The sequence below is a fragment of the Protopterus annectens genome, chromosome 3.part0 (assembly GCF_019279795.1).
Source record: "Protopterus annectens isolate FY-2018-M chromosome 3.part0, PAN1.0, whole genome shotgun sequence".
Lineage (NCBI taxonomy): Eukaryota > Metazoa > Chordata > Ceratodontiformes > Protopteridae > Protopterus > Protopterus annectens.
The window spans coordinates 937,749,026-937,765,490 of NC_056731.1; the positions used below are offsets into that span (position 1 = coordinate 937,749,026).

At 40.2% G+C, this 16,465-nt stretch overlaps 1 protein-coding gene across 1 annotated transcript in view; it reads left to right on the forward strand.

The window, feature by feature from the left end:
- KIF13A (kinesin family member 13A) overlaps window positions 1–16,465 on the forward strand; it is a 2,301,375-nt gene that overhangs the window by 1,162,774 nt on the left and 1,122,136 nt on the right. The window contains exon 16 of the mRNA XM_044065730.1: window positions 5,173–5,208. Coding sequence (XP_043921665.1) covers window positions 5,173–5,208 — 36 coding nt within the window. The remainder of the gene's footprint in view (window positions 1–5,172; window positions 5,209–16,465) is intronic.

Here is a 16,465-nt window from a genome sequence, read left to right on the forward strand (position 1 = left end):
CAAGGGGGATCCAACAACTATTGAAAGAAAAAAAATGAAGTTCCCCATGCAAGGTGGAATTCAGTTACTGTCTACTAAAAATAAATAAATAAAATGCAGCAAGCAAAGGGTCCAACATTTAGTGTTGGATCAGGAGAAATGCAGGTTGAATGTTTCTCTGCAGTGCAGATAACTACTAATCTAACAGCCTGATCCAAAAAAAAAGAAAAAAACAAAGGACTTGACTGGCAGGCTGCTACTGGCGATTACTTATAGTAGCTACTAACTAGGAGGACACCTTTTTATTTGGGACCTATTAGAGCTAGACTGTGTCCAGAACAAAGTGTAGAACAAACTCAAGTGCTAGCTGAATTAAAAAATAAACAAATAAAGGTAAACACACACACACATGGCTGGATGGCTGGCTACTTGCTTCAGAGGTTTAGGAATGCAACCACAAAACTTTTACACACAACCACACAGCAAACAGGCAGTCGCATTTTGTTTCTTTCAGAGACAGGCAGCAGCACTAATGCTACAGTACTCGAGTCGAGTCTTTGACGAATGATCCAGCAGCAGAAAAGAAAATCTCCTCCTGTGTTTACCCTGTAGTCCTCCATGGCTGGCTTCACCAGCAAGCAGTCAGTCAGTCACTAGTATTTCCCATCCTGTGTCCAAAGGGGAAGCAAAGCAGCAGCAGATGAAAGAGCAAAAGCAACAAGGAGGAGGATTAAGTTATTGGCTGCAGCTGTATTTAAGGGCAAGCAAGTGTACCACCAAGTACAGATGCAGACAATAAACATTTGAAGCTATTTTTTTAAATGTCCAGTCCTGACCGCCTCTACCCCCCCCCCCATACAACTGCCAGAGTGAGTAGCTTGGTCAGTAGGCATTATCCTCTTGCTGTATATACGTCTCTCCCCTCATATCAAACAAACTATTTGAGAATTGCTGTGTGGGATGCAAAGTGCTCTTAGCAGGTCAGCCAACAGGAGAACATTCCAGCACGGGGAAGATAGGGGGTGGGCTGAGGAAAAAGCTATTTAAAAGTTTAACTTCATTTTTCTACCCCCAGACTAGCCAGAGTGTATGCTGTAGTGTACGTAGTATATGCTTGTCAGCTCCCTTGTATCCCAGAGACTACCTCTTCTCTGAGACAGACTGCCCATCCGTGTGAAGTAGAGTTCCTTCCAAACCCAAAAGTGCAACTTGGACAATTGGATGGGGAACAGGAAATTCATCCCTGGTTTAGCACCAATGTCTGTAATGGACACAGGTAATTGGCAAATAGTTAATCTTTCAAGCCCCTGCTTGTAAATGTTTTATTTCCCAAGTCCCTGCTTACACTTATCATGGGTACCAGATCTTGTCAGAGAATTTGGATGCACAGCTAAGATTAAAAAAAGCCCTAGTAGTAGTTAGCGTAGTACACACCTATGAACCTGTATGATCATAGATTTTCTTCTATCAGTATAATCGTATATTTTATTCTTTGGGGATCTAATCTTCCTGAAGACTCGTCCCATCTTCAGAATGTGTGATCTATGAGGTTTCATTAAGTCCATTGATTCTCTTTTTAGTCCTTTTCTTAGAACCACAAACTAGGACTGAACCATGACTATTATATAGCATTTCCAGGTGTACATTGTGATACTCAGGATTGATTAACTCAGTTTTCCAGTAAGCTTTTAAGTGTTTGACGAACTATTATATTCGGCCAGAAAGAGGGCCATTGGTCTTCTAGATATTTTATGCGAGAGACATTTCAGATAACGAAGTTGCTTTCCTGGTGCCTGTTTTCAGGAATGCAGCTGTGTGAGGATTTGTGCCAGACCTATGTGGTTCAAAGTGTTTACTTTCACAGAGCACGTAGGTCTGAATCTGTATTTTTATAGTACAGCAACTATGGACAGGGCTGTCCTGCAAGACATTTTTTTAACTCATTTGAGCTATAAGTTTTGTTAATACCTTCTCTGCATGCTGCCAGGAGCACCCCTGAAATTTGAAAGGTGCTTTAATGAAACTATAAGCACCTTAAGGCACTGCTGATCACAGCCTAATGTAATAATCTGAACAGCGCCTCTGAAAGTGCTGCATTTAGTAGTAAGATTTCCGAATCAAAGCATTGTAACAGATACAAAAGCATTCTGTCTGCATTTGCTATGTGGCACACTTTTTTTTTTTGCTCTTCAAGAATGGTGGCATAAACTAGTTGGGTGTGTGAAAGGATGTCCTATTCCAGATTGCTTTGATGTAAATGAGTTTCAGCATTTCTCTGCATTAACTCTTCTGCCTTCTCAGCCATCTGCATCAGTGTGTAGAGGGATATAACCTTGACTATGACCCATGCAACCCAGGTTTTATTAGTTGCTTACATACCTGCTGGTGGTGGTGGTGAAGAGAAGTGATGCAGTTTTGCCAGTTGACCTCACTTTAGGAGGAGGGTGTAAGAGCACATGCTTTGGAGTGTATGTTCTTGACTGATTCCCTAACTGATATTAGAGACTCCACAGGTGCATTGGCTTGAAATTGGGGTTGGTAAGGTCTGCCCTGAGGGGTTATGTAATTTGTGGAAGTGAGTGGCGCACGTCCTTGTTGGCACCCCTTTCAGGCTGAACCCTGAGCATTACTGAGCACATGCTTTGGAGTTGGGAGCTGCAAAAAAAAAAAAAAAAAAAAATGAAAATCTGCTGATGGCTGCCTGAATGATGTCCTGTTTCAGTCATCGCTCACCCAGTGCATGGGGAGTGAATGGGCCAGCTGATCAAATGGTCTGATGTTTAGCAGCATCAGATGCTTTAAAGCTGGAAATAATTTTGCCTTTCGTCACACTAGCTGTATGTAAAGACATGAAAACTAACATCAGTGGTGTTGAGGGCCACCTTTCAAAGTCTTTCTGAAACAAGATGTATGAGTACTCGTGGTGTGAAAAGCCTTTGATAAGGGCTTCTGAAATGTGGTTTTTTTTTTGCCCTAATTTCCCTTTAGATTTAGAACAGTACTAACTGGCGAGTTGTCTCCATCTCTGTATATGTGTAAGGGGATATCTGAAATGATTTGTTGTGTTTCATGTCCATTTCTCCCTGAATGAAGCTGCTGCAGCTCTGGAATGTTATGCCTACGTACATAGTTAGAAAGTAAGACATTTAGCAAGTAAGTTTACATTGTAGTAAGTGCTGCTTTAAAAAGAGCCATCTTATTTTGATTTGTACGCAAGGACTTCAGCAGGGAGCATGCCCCTTCCCTCAGGTGTCTGGCGATGGAATGTTGTGGCTATGGTTTCAGTGAACCTTAGATGTTCAGATCTACATTGTGAGCAGAGCAACAGGAAAAAACATATTCCACTGGTTAAGAATCTGCTTCTTAAATTCTCAGCTTATTTACAGGCATGATGAGTTCTCACATATCATTACTGTATAAATTACTCCCACAAAGCTAATGTACTGCTTAAAATTAATGTAAGTTTTTGAAAGAGTAGTCAGCTATCACCATGTATATCTGAGGTACGTTTTACTTTCCATTTGGTCATTAAAAGATTTTTGTGTTACCGTAGGTGATAAATAGACAAGAAATCTGTGTTTAAAGTTTTAATTGTTCTTTGCTGAGTTTACATTCTTCATTTTATGCTTCATGATTTAAATGGTTGATGTTTAAGAAAAGCTTCCTAAAGCCTTGATTATGGTACAAGATTCCTAAGGTTTGAATACTGGATTGTGCATCTGAAGGAGCTTGCTGGGAAGGATAAGAGTGAGTGCTGCTGCTGGCTCACCCATCCTGGATAGAGGAGGTGCCTGTGGCTTGGCACTTGGGTAACACCTAGCAGAGCACATGCTGTTACACTGTGGAGCAGGGACCTAGAAAGAATATGCTGCCATTATGCATTGTAGCACATTCCAAAGGACTTGGTGTGTGGAGGCACACTGCTCAAGGTGACAGCATACAATGGAGAGTAGAGAGCCATCAAAGGGGAGGTGGATGTTCCACTGGGGAGATGAGCAGAGTACCCCATAGGACCAGTAAGCTTGCCTGCACCTTACCACCTGACTCATTCTGCAGTTGGGCAAGAATGGACTGATATTTCATCCCAGGCAGGAATGAATGGGCCTGTGGCTCTTGGCTAACCCTGGAATGTTTTGCTGTCACCCTCAATGATTGGGCCTGTTGGGGGCAGGCCATCTGGCTTGGTCCTACAGGGAAACAAAAAAAAAAGCTTCTTGGCTTTATAGTACCCTTTATGCTTTTGTATGTGAATATGGGAAATCACTGTTCTAGTAATCTGGATCAGGATTTGCAGTGGGGTTAAAGAATGCTTTAAGGCTGAGAACTGTTCCTGGCATCATCATCACGTACAACACTGCAGGGTTTTCATAGAACATTCAAACAAAAGAAATGTTAATTTAATTACCTCTTGTTTCTCTAGCTCTGTTTTGTGCTTAATTTTAGCTATTTTGTCTTAAAATGTGTTTCTGCAGCAGATTTCAACTGTAAATAATTCTGTACTGTTAAAACATTCAGCATGAAGGTTGATGCTGGAAGTAGTAAATAAATGTATACAATTGACCTTTTTCAATAATTTGATCCACAAATGTTTGCATGTTAAAAATATGGGTCAGAACAGCTTGTCTTAATTGTATTGTAAACATGTTGAGACAAAAAGAAAGGAATTTTTTCATGCTTTACTTTTATATTTTTTCTTCCTAAAGCAGGGTTTTAGCATGCCAGTTTTAAGGAGCACCTTTCATGCTAGAAAACAAACAGGTCAATATGTTAGTGTATTCTGTCTGAACTGTTTTTGCTTTTTCCACTGCAGTCTACTGCAAGCCATGTTACAGTAACGTGGTTCCTTTCACTTCTTAAACAAAAAAACTATACTAATACTTTAAAAGTTCTGTATTGCCATGAATATGAAAGGTGCTCTTTAAGACAGGGATACATAGTAAGTGTGTCCAAAGTATCTTGATCTCAACAGTTGCCAGTTATTTCTTGTTATTATTTATTTTTTTACCCAGATGTATGGGGGCCCAATTTTTACATAGCTTTTAGCATTTTATTGTAGATTTATGACGCTCATTTTGAAAATGTTTCAAAAAAGTCTGTTCCTTGTTTGAATTGTGTTATATTCCTACAAAAAATCTTGTTTGTATCATGAATTTGTGCATGCTGTTTTTGACAAGCTTTATTTTTTCCTACCAGAGAGAGCAAGGTGTTGGAGATATGGATAGTTATCAGGTATTTGCTGCTGCTGCTGTCAGTTCTGTGGCATGATGCGCACAGCTATGTTAATGGCCAGCAACTTACACCGGCAAAGGGTGCAGTGAGGAAGCACTAGCAATTAACCAAAGAAAAGGCAAGGAAAGGGGATTCTTTAGTGACCCTCCCTACCCTAGCATATCAACAATGAAAATGAGAAGACTACAGAATGTATTATTTTACAGCAAAAATGGTCTTGACCAAGTCATCAGCACCAGCAGTCTTTTCATATGATGGTATTACTCTTCTTGGACTTCAAAGTACCATGGAGTCCTATGATAACTTTCAAGAAAATAGTGTTTTGCTGGAATGCTCTGTTCCAGGCATAATGCCTTACTAATGAAGGTTAGTGTAGATTATTGCCTTTATATGTCACTAATGATGAGCTGTCATACTGAACCCTTTAGGGGAATAGTGGTCTAAGTAACAATGCTTTGCTCTGATAATTCTAAAAACATATTGGACTGTAGTGAAACATACAAAGCAGGATTTATTTTTAATTAAACTTGCAGTGCGAGTATATAAAAATGTAAAAGAGGCAGCTATTGAAGTCCATTGGCTAGACTTATTGATCAAGTTTGTTTACTGGGAATACAGCACTGCCCAATTCTGAAAATTTTCAGCCTGGGAGAGAATATAACACATTTGTAGTGATTAGTAAATAACATATTAATGGTGTAGTTAAATGCTACATGCACAGTAGTGTGAATACTAGAAATATTTGGTAAACAAGAATGAGCGCCAATGTGAAAGAAATGCAAGAAAGATTTTTAGTAGTGCGTGTGTGTTTTTATATATATATATATATATATATATATATATATATATATATGGGTCTACTTTGTTTGATAGTAAACACATTTCACTGAAGCTCATTTTGTCAAAGTCTTACTTCACTGAAAATGAATTGCCTGAGCACAATTCACTGATAACTCATTTGACTGAAACTCATTTCATCTAAAAAGGTATGTGATCCTGGAGTTAGTATATATAGTAAGGGGAGGGTTTGGGGTGCGTAGCCCCCCACATAATTTGGGTATACATTATCTTCTGGAAAGAGTTATTCATTCGACTTGTAAGTATCCATGTCTGTGGTTTGCAACATTTAAAATGGGGGGGGGCTACACCCCACACACCCTCCTTACTATATATACTAACTCCAGGATCGCACTACAGTGGGGAACAGGGCATATACATTTTTAGATGAAATAAGTTTCAGTCAAATGAGTTTTCAGTGAAGTGAGCTTTCAGTGAATTGTGCTCAGGCAATTCGTTTTCAGTGAAATGAGGCTTCGATGAAATGAGTTTCAATGAAATGTGTTTTCTATCAAACAAAGTAAACCCATATACACACAAGGTTAGAAGGTACACATATTGCAAGGGAGGCACTAGGGGCTTGCTTCTCAACCTCTTAGCACAAGAAATCTGGACAAAGTCAAAAAGTAATGGGACAAAGGCCTAAAAGTATGGACAAATGTTAAATATTGCTCTTATAAACTTAGAAAGTTTCTATGCTATGCATTTTCTGAAGGATGTGAAATCTGAAAGTCAAATATCTATCATAAATAAGTGAATTCAGTCCTCACTCATTTGTCAGAAAAGCAAAAATCGTATCAGGGATAGGCCAAAAATATGAGGCAAAAATCTGGACATTCTGCAAAAATATGGATACTTGAGAGATATGATTAAAGAACTGAGAACAATATGTAGAAAAGATGTGGTAGATTGAAAACAGTCATCCCTAGATAATATGTCCCATAGAGTAGTATTCTGAGATGGGATTTCAGTATAGAATTCAGCATTTTTGAAAAAAAGTGATGTGGCTTTAAAGTTGAAGGAAGTGACTCCCGAAAGTTGGGACCAAGTAGAGAAAAAGAAAGGTCACAGGGAGAGCAGTTTGGATTGTAGTGCTTGTAGACATGGACCTGAGCGATTAAGTTTTCTGATGCTGAATGTTGGTGATTGTCTTGTGAGCTTGGCATTTAGAGGAAGAGGAGACTGTATTTGTAGAAGACTGAATAGTTGAGAGAAGTATTTAATTTACTGGTAATCATTTTGAATCCTTTGAAGCAGTCTTATATTTCTAAGAATGTGTATAATGCAGTGACAAATTTGGTTGGAGATGGATTGGATGGTGGCAGAATTTTCTTTTTGAATAATTTTCCACTAGAAAGAGTCCTTATTCTAGTTCAGGAAGAATACCCTACCCCTGTGTCTGTCCTGGCATCGCTGGAAAGGAAGGGGTATAGTTTCGTGTCCAACATAGGACAGAGCTGGCAGCTTATGTCTGAGTTGTGTTAAAGAAGCAAATATTGGTGATTTTCTTTTAAATATATAGGTTTCTGTTTAGGATCAGGGAAATCTGTTTTGCTGAACAAGTGGTATAGGGACAGTATTTTGGAATTGTACATGTACATTCAGACTGAAACCTTCATCAGTTGCAGACTGAGCATGTGGCCAGAGGGTTTTGAGAGTAGCAATTGAGTGGCTAAGGATGATGGGCAAAAGAAAAAAAAAATATAGGCCTGGTATACCACCAGTATAAATCCTTCACATAAGTACATATTCACAAAGCACACACAAAATATGTATGACATACTACTCATTCACAATTGAGTATGTATAGTATGTGTGTATATCCTGAACTGTTAGCATTACCATTGCATCCTAGTCATGCAGGTTATAGAAGTGCAATATGAATGATGTTTTTACCTGAATTTATTACACACCTGAACTGCCTTTGTACAGTTACAGAAACCTAGAAAACCTCCAGGAATTAACATACAAAAAAATACTGTTTTCTGTTGAAGCCCAATTCAGCAGTTGATTTCTTCCGCTGCAAAAAAGTCTTACTTTATGAAATATGTTTTATGTATGTCCATTTGTTTTGTACAACTCTTGGTTTGTCTATTTATATGTAAGCGGTAAAAGTCTTTAGCACTCCAGTTTTTCAGCATAACATACTTTCAAATATGTGACTAATTCCTCCCGAATCTATCATATATCTTGTGCTTTTCTGACCTTGTGTTATCTTGTTAAACAACTTTTTAATTTAAAGTAGAAAATGGATGCTGCATTGCAAATATATGGCCTTAACTGTAGACCTTGTTGCTGAGTGTGTAGTAGCAGAGTGGTTAAGGTTTCTGCCCCATAGATTTCAGGATATGGTGTTCTGCTGTGATTTCCTTTTACTGTCTGTCTGGAGTTCACGTGTCCTCACTGTCTCGCTGATTTCTCCAAGTACTCCTCTTTCTTATTTCCCCCAATGTGGTGCTCAGTTGTCTACTTTGAACTGTCAGTAAGTATATTGCATTTATCCTTGCTCTTGGAATGTGGATCATAGCTGAAAAGAGTATACAAAAGATCAATATATGCTATATTAACTAGTAAATAAACATTACAGCTGACTGCATGTTGTAGGTTATTCTTACATGTAAGTTACATTATCTTCTACTATGCTGGAAGCAGTCATTTTGAGCCTGATCATTGCTAGAATTGTGACTGGCAGCTCTGTGGGATGTTCACTGGGAGTTGTGAATTGTGGGTGAGCATACATGACTAGCGCGTTAGTCCATCTGCTGCTGAAGATTCAGAGAACAGAGGATATGAGACAGTGTTTGACTATAATTTCTAGATTCATTGGGGACTAGTGAGGAGGATATCAGCTAGGAGATTCGAGTATCTTGAAGTTAGAAAGATAAACACGTAGAGGCTGAACATTTGAAGTATGTAATGAGAAATTGTGGATGCTATGTAACCGGATTAAACCCAGGTCTTGCCAGAAAAACAAGCCCCCTTGGTTGAACACCAGTATAAGCAGGTTATACAACAACAGAAAGAAACTAATGTCCAAAAATAAGCAGAATCAGGTTCAGCACCAGAAGAATTTCCTCACTAGTCTAAAACAAATCAGACTCTGTCTTGTCAAGTCCTCAGAAGTAAATTATGAAGCAAAAATGGCCTCCCTAGCTAAGGAAAAATCGCAAAGCATTTTTTAACTACATCCGAAATCTTAAAGGGGATGTCCAGCAATGCTCATAGCTGGTTGTGGATGGCACCACCATTCTCAACCAGAGGAAATGGCCAACCTGCTGCCTGACAGATTTGGATCAACCCCCCCCCACCCCCCGTCCCCACCGGACGTCCCCCAGTGTATATGTGCCATCATTCCATAGCCTATTATCTCAAGAGAGCAGGTCTTCTGTGTACTCTCAAAGGCTAAAAGCACTACATCAGTGTGCCATGACAACATCCGAGGTTGTCTTTTAAATAAGTTAAAAAAAATACCTAGTAGACCCACTTGGATCCCTTTTTAACCACAGCCTCCAGACAGGCTACATTCTGCCAGAATGGAAGATGGCAGCAGTCATCTCTCTGCACAAAGGGGGGACCATCAACTGACCCAGGGAATTATAGAACCATAAGCCTGACTAACCTCATCTATAAGGCCATGGAAAGAACCATCATGGACCTTAACAAGGGCGTAAGTATTCTCCAGACTCTGGATCCAACCCAGTTCAGATTCATTAAGTGTAAATCATGTCTGTTAAATCTGGTTGACTTTTTCAAGAAGGTCACCAAGGCCATGAGGGAAAGAGTTGTGCATACCACCTACCTTGACCTGGCCAAGGCATTTGATACAATTCCCCCATTAAGTATTATAGAGAGAATCTCTCAGCTGGTCATAAACCCCTACATCATCAGGTAGGTAGCTAGATGGCTCACTGACAGGATACACTGTCAAAGTGGGTGAATTCACAGCCAGCAAGTGGACAGTAACCAGTGGCATGTCACAGGATTTTGAGCTAGGACCTCTCCTTTTCAGAATTTATTTCTCAGAAGTCGAGACAAACATAGGCAGCCATTTGCTGACCAAGTTTGTGGATAACTGCAAATTCAGTCACTGAATCTCTGTAACTGATATGGTAAAGAAATGATTAATGCAGACAGATATTTGGTGTGAGAAACATGGATTTAAATTAAATGAAAAAAGTGCATAATTATTCCCATTGGGAAAGCAAATACCCCAGCTAATTACAATATAGACAGCACCTCCCTAAGATTAGACCTAGTGGTACATGATCTGGGTACACAGGCGGACTGTAATCTGAATGTTGACCACTACATGCCACAGTGGTGAGGAAGGCCTTCTCTGTGGCGCAACTCATAAGTAAGGGCATGGCTTCCAGATAAAAGGACATTATAATTCCATTGTACTCAGCCCTGAGCAGACCTATAATTGAGTACATTGCACCCTTTTGTATTGTAACTCACCACACATCTGCAACAGCTGTATCACTGTATTCCATCCCGCCGTCTCCTACAGACTACTGAGGGGTGATCTGTGTCTGGCTACAGGGTAGTCCCTGATCTGTCCCCCGATGGGGAACGTTGCACATTTGTAAATTGAACTGCACAAAAGTAATTTATTTCAGGGACTTAACCGAGCCTCTGACATGAATATATCATGTTGACGAGATACGTGTCTGTCTGTCAGAGACTACCCCTTCTCTGGAAAAAGCTTCCCATTCATGTGAAGGGAAGCCCTTCCCTGACCCTCTTCAAGCTCAGCCTAGATCAACGGATGGGTAAATTTATTCCTGGGGTGGCACCCATGTCTCTCATGGATAGAGGCAGTTGGTATTGGATACCATAGCATAGGCTCTTACCTCTTGTGAACTTAGTTCACCTAACTATTGAAAATTGGGAAATTTTGGCTAAATATGACTAGGCTTATAAGGGCTGTTGGGCCTTTAGCTTAGTAATCTCCTATGAACCCATGAATCTATCATTATCATGCTAGGTATTTTGGCTGATGATTTTTAAAGATTATTTGAGAAGTCTTTCTGGAGCTTTCAGTTAGTTCTAGCTGCACTATGTGATAAATATTTTGAAGGTCCTAAGGCAAAGATGCATTATTTATCATTTCAGCAACTGGTGATTCACCGATGGATAATTACTGTGAAACGTAATGGACTACCCTAATACTGTGTGTTGTTGAAATAGATTGTTAAGTAAGGGATGCAGGGGTCAAAGCCCTTGAAGTAGTGGTGCAAGGCTTGCCCCTCTTCCACTTCACCCAGGGCTTTAGATTGTATATTAGTTTTTGAATTTCATGGAAATTGTCTTCCAATAAAACATAAGTTGTTCAGTAGTATTAAAACCTTTACTTGTTGCTGACAGTGGTGGCATTAGGGGCCAAGGCAGAAAAAAGATACTCAGTGTTGGTCTTTCTAAATTATGCAATTGGCACATGGGCATATGATACCCTTACACAGGGTCATAGGAGATTACTAGACTATTGGTCCTGAGGACTTTATAAGCCTAGCCAAGAGTTTAGCCCATGTTTAGACAAATTAGCACCCAATGCCCCTGTCCATCAGGGACATGGATGGAATCACAGGGGTATATTTTCTGTTTCCCATCTAGTTATCCAGGTTCAGCTTAAAAAGGGGTAAAGAGGTACTCTGCTTGATGTGGAGAGGGAGTCTATTCCATAGACAAGGGAGTCTCTGTGACACAAATCTGCCCCACCAACAAGTCTTGTTGATGTCACAGACAGGTTAAGGGCGCATGTGCTGGTTACTCGAGTGGAGCTTGATATGCAGCAGTCTCATCAAGGTGGGGTCCATGATTGCTTTGTATGCCAGACAGAGGTCATCTCTGAGGAGTCTATGTGAAACCGAGTAGAGGGATAGGGCTTTTAGCCTGTCTGTGTGTGGTAGATGTTTGAGGCCCTGGATTCTCCTGGTGAGTAATCTCTGTGGTCTCTCCAGCTACAGCATGTGCTTTGTGAGGTACATGCCGAAAGGTGCGTTGTACTCAATAATGGGTCTTATACGGGAAGAATATAGGGATGTTATGACCTCTTTGTCCCTGGATGAGATGCTCTTACTTATGAGGTGGGCCATGTGGAAGGCTTTCTGTACCACAGAAGCAACATGCTGGTCAAAAATAAGGTTGCTATCAACCTGGGTGCTCAAATCCTTCACGATTGATTGAGTGCTTAGGACGTTGTTATTAATGTGATAATTTGTGAGGACGTCACTCTCCCCAAAGAGGATGATAATGCATTTTTTGATATTTAGCTTGACACCATGTTTCTGGCACCAGTCATTTGTCTGAGTGAGACCCTCTTGGAGGATGCCCACATCATTAGGGGAATTGATGACAGCACTCAGCTTGCAGTCATCTGCAAACTTGGTCAGCCATAGCCTACTGGTTTTGGCCTGCACCTCAGAAAAGTATATCCCAAATAACAGAGGACCCAAGACCGAACCCTGGGGTACACCGCTTGTTACAGGTCTGCTTGAGGTGGCTTCCCCTATTTTGACTGCATGGGTTTTATCAGTGAGCCAGTTTGCTACCCATCTGGTAACATATGGATTAATGCCTAGTTGAGAGAGTTTATCTATTATGCCCAAGTGGGGAATAGTGTCAAAGGCTTTGGCCAGGTTAAGGTAGGCGGTGTGCACGGTCTTCCCCTCATCCATGGCTTTGGTGAGTGTCTCAAAGACATCAAACAAACTTAGCAGACATGACCTCCCCTTGAAGGATCCAAACTGTGTGGGATCAAGTATTTGGAGGTTGCCACTGTCCTTGTTAATGAGGTCCACGATGATCCGTTCCATGATCTTACAGATCAGGCTAGTTAGGCTGATGGATCTATAATTTCCCGGATCGATGGATACTCCACCTTTGTGAAAAGGGATGATATTGGCTGTCCTCCGCTCAGTTGGGATGAAGCCAGTACTCAGGATTTGGTTGAATAGGGTGCCTAATGGTGCTGCACGTTCCTACCTGAGTTTACATAGGATGCAGCCTGGGATGTTACCAGGTTCCATGGAGGCTGTATTTTTTGCCTTTGAGAGAGCAGTGATGACCTTTAGGGGAAGGGGGCAGGTACTGGAGATGTCCTGATTTACTGATGGGGGGGGGCACAGGGGTAAAGTTTTCGCTGAATCTGTCAGCCAGCAAGTTTGCTATATCTGCAGCATTTGTTTTTGTTGTGTCCTTGACCACCAGTTCAGAACAGATCTGGGTGCTTCCTTTGAAGTTCTGGACATATGTGAAGAAGGGCTTATGATTGTTTATATGTAATACATATGTAAAGAACCAGAAGGAGAAAATGCCTAGCTAGTCTGTTCAAGCAATGTGGCTAGTAGCCTGCATCTGCCTCACTTATATTAACTGCATCACTGTGTGGCAGTTAGAGATGAAGGCCAGCTTCTGCAGACTAATGTGTGTTGTGTACCTGCTGGAGCAGGAGCGCACTATACATTTTGTGTCAGAACGATTGCTTTAGATTCTGTCGTCTTTAGTATCCAAATACACTAGCCAACTTTGACAGGAAGTACTCTTCTTTCCAGACAAGCTGTAGAACCAGTCCTTAGTCAGGAAAAGGGTACTGTTTTACAAAAGTACTGGACATTTGCAGGCAGTGTTGGCCCCGAATGGGTTGTGCCATTATTCAGTGCAAAAATCAAGATTAGAATGCTAGCATTCAAGCCATGTTGTCTCTTTGTATAGGTGTAAGGTGGGACCAGTTTTCTTGTTGATTTACAAGATGCTTATCTTCACATCTTTATCTTTGCTACCCATATGTGTTTTCTAAGTTTTTAAGTAGAGTCGAAACATACAGTTCACTATCTTATTTAAGTATAAATGAACAATACTGTGTATTGCTGAGTCTGTAGTACTTGTCACCAAATATGTGTGAATTCAAACCTATCCTTTCCATATCTGTGATTGTCTAATAAAAGCACAGTCAAGGGGAGGTGATAATTTTAGCTTCAGGGTAGGAGTCTCTTTCTTTTCAGTTTTGTAAAGATATCTGTGAGATTTCCAGAGATGAAACCGTTCCAGAACTTTGCATTCTAAAGCTTCTTTAGATTTCCAGATAGGGAAACCATCCATCAGACTGTCACCAAGAGATTCCTTAAAAGACTGCAACTGCTAAAAAAATACAGATTCTGTTTTTTCTGGCAGCTGACATACAGTTTTTAAGGAGTATCCGATTTCACAGTAGAATAAACTTTGGGGAGAGCCTGGTGAACTTTGTTTCACTTGTCAGCCCAGGCAAAAAGAATTGTTTCTACCAACAATGTCCATCTGTGTACATATACAATTTTGTCAGCAAATGCTTCTCATCTGGGTTGAAGACTGCTTCTAGAGAATCTTAATAGTTCAGAGTGTATAGTTAACCTGAACAGACAAAACTATACGTCAGTGTCTTTGAACTTTATAGTGGTTTTCAGAGCACTAGATTCAAGTCGACTTTGCACAGGAAATGTTACTGATTCCAGTACACCGATGTTTTACTAAAGCAAATAGGAAGTAACCTTTTGACTTTCCTGGTTAAAACAAAATGAGACTGTGTGTGGTCCATGTAAGAGACCATATACATTTGCATGTTATATAACAAGAGTTTTCAACAAACTGGCATATTCCTCAAGTCAGTTTAGCATTCTGGCACACAAGCAAGGAATAGTTTCAGCTTTTTGAGTTCTGAGGAGTACAGAGATTGATCTTTTGCCTCAATGGCAAGTAAACTTGCCAGGAAACTGCTGTCTAAGACTTATTTTCCATATTTCTTTTCTGCTAAACACACGCTCTTCCTGCAAAGAAAAGTTCATCTGTGCGTTTTCTAGCTCCCAGTCATGCATGCAGTCCCTGGGTTAGGAGGCAGAGTGGCACTCATAGCCCTGCTACAAATCTTGTTTTCTTTTATTCCATCTTTTGTCTTGGGTCCCTTTTGATATCACTCCTTTTGAACTTTCAGAGATTATTAATTCCATGTTTGAGATCTGCCATGTCCCATGATCCTTAATTGAGTACTTGCCTTCTGAATACACAGTGGGTTTTATGCTTGTATTTTCTTTCCCCAGAAGGGTTCTGAAAAAGTCCCTTTATGTGCCAGGATGGATATTGGTGGCTATACATTCTAATTAAGCAGAAAGTTTGCCATTTCAGCAGTTATAAAGGCGTTGAATGTTTTCTCTCTCCTTCCAGATTTAGTATATGATTGCCTGGTGGCTTTATGAGAAGGTAGGATAGCAAATATTGTGTTAAAGTTCAGTTAGCTGCATTGTCTGTTTTGTGATCTGATGAATAAATCTGTCTCGTTTAGATATTCCATGCCCTTTGTGTGTGTCTTTCGGCTTTTCCCGGTTAGGGGTCGCCACAGCGGAACTCCGGTCCGCTAATGATTGGCAGTAGAGTTTTACATGCTGGCTTGCGGGCCTAACGCACAACCTTCATTCACGCATGTCGTCACACAGTAGGCGCTTTAACTGAGAATCGAGCGACAGCGTCTAACTGTGACCACCAGTCTATATTCCATGCCCTTTAATAGATTTAATTAAAAATGTATTTATTTGTTATCTGGGGTAGTTTACTGATCTATATGGACCCATTGCGTCCACAGCCCAGTGTAACAGTGAAGCAGGTAAGCACAACAGAAGCAGTATAAGCTTAAGTATGGAATACTATCCCCTCTTCAGTTTGCACTGGTTTGTGTGCTGTTAACCTTATTGATGTATGTAAATCCATTATGTAATGCAAAACTTAACCTTTATTGACAGGTCATCTGCTTGAAGTAATGGATTTGTACTTGGGGGAGGAGCAAATAAGCTTCAGTAAAATATTTTTGCATGCAAGTAATAGAAAATGAAAAACTGCAGCAATACAATAAATTGTTGAAGAAATTCGCTGTAAAAATTTTGTAAACAAGCAATGAATGCAAAATGCAGCCAAAATATGTTGATGACACTGACATCAGTGATCGCCACTCTGATTGGGATAGTATCATCTCTGTTCCATTACTTATAGGACCATTCAGTGCTCCAAGTAGTCTGTAACTTCCTGCTCATTTTGTTCATGATCGCGTCTTCACTACCTCAATCACTCACAACTACTCCTCCCTTCCTTCATTGGCCAGAATTGATAGGTGCTGCTATCTGTGTTGTTTCTTTGTTTAAACAAACATCCTGTTTTGTATTTAAGTACCTTACTGCAACATTTTTGTCAAGTAAGAAACTTTTGTATTTGTCCATGCATACAATTTATTTAAAATACTTTTTGCTTATTTTGCTCATTATTTGCACTGTATTGTAGTGCACCCTTTCATTGCTTATGTGGTAGGATATTGTATTAACTGCTGATCAATGTACTTTTGCTTTATAGACTTGCTGCTTTTTTTGTGATATTTTTTACTGTGAATTTCTGCTATGGTTTG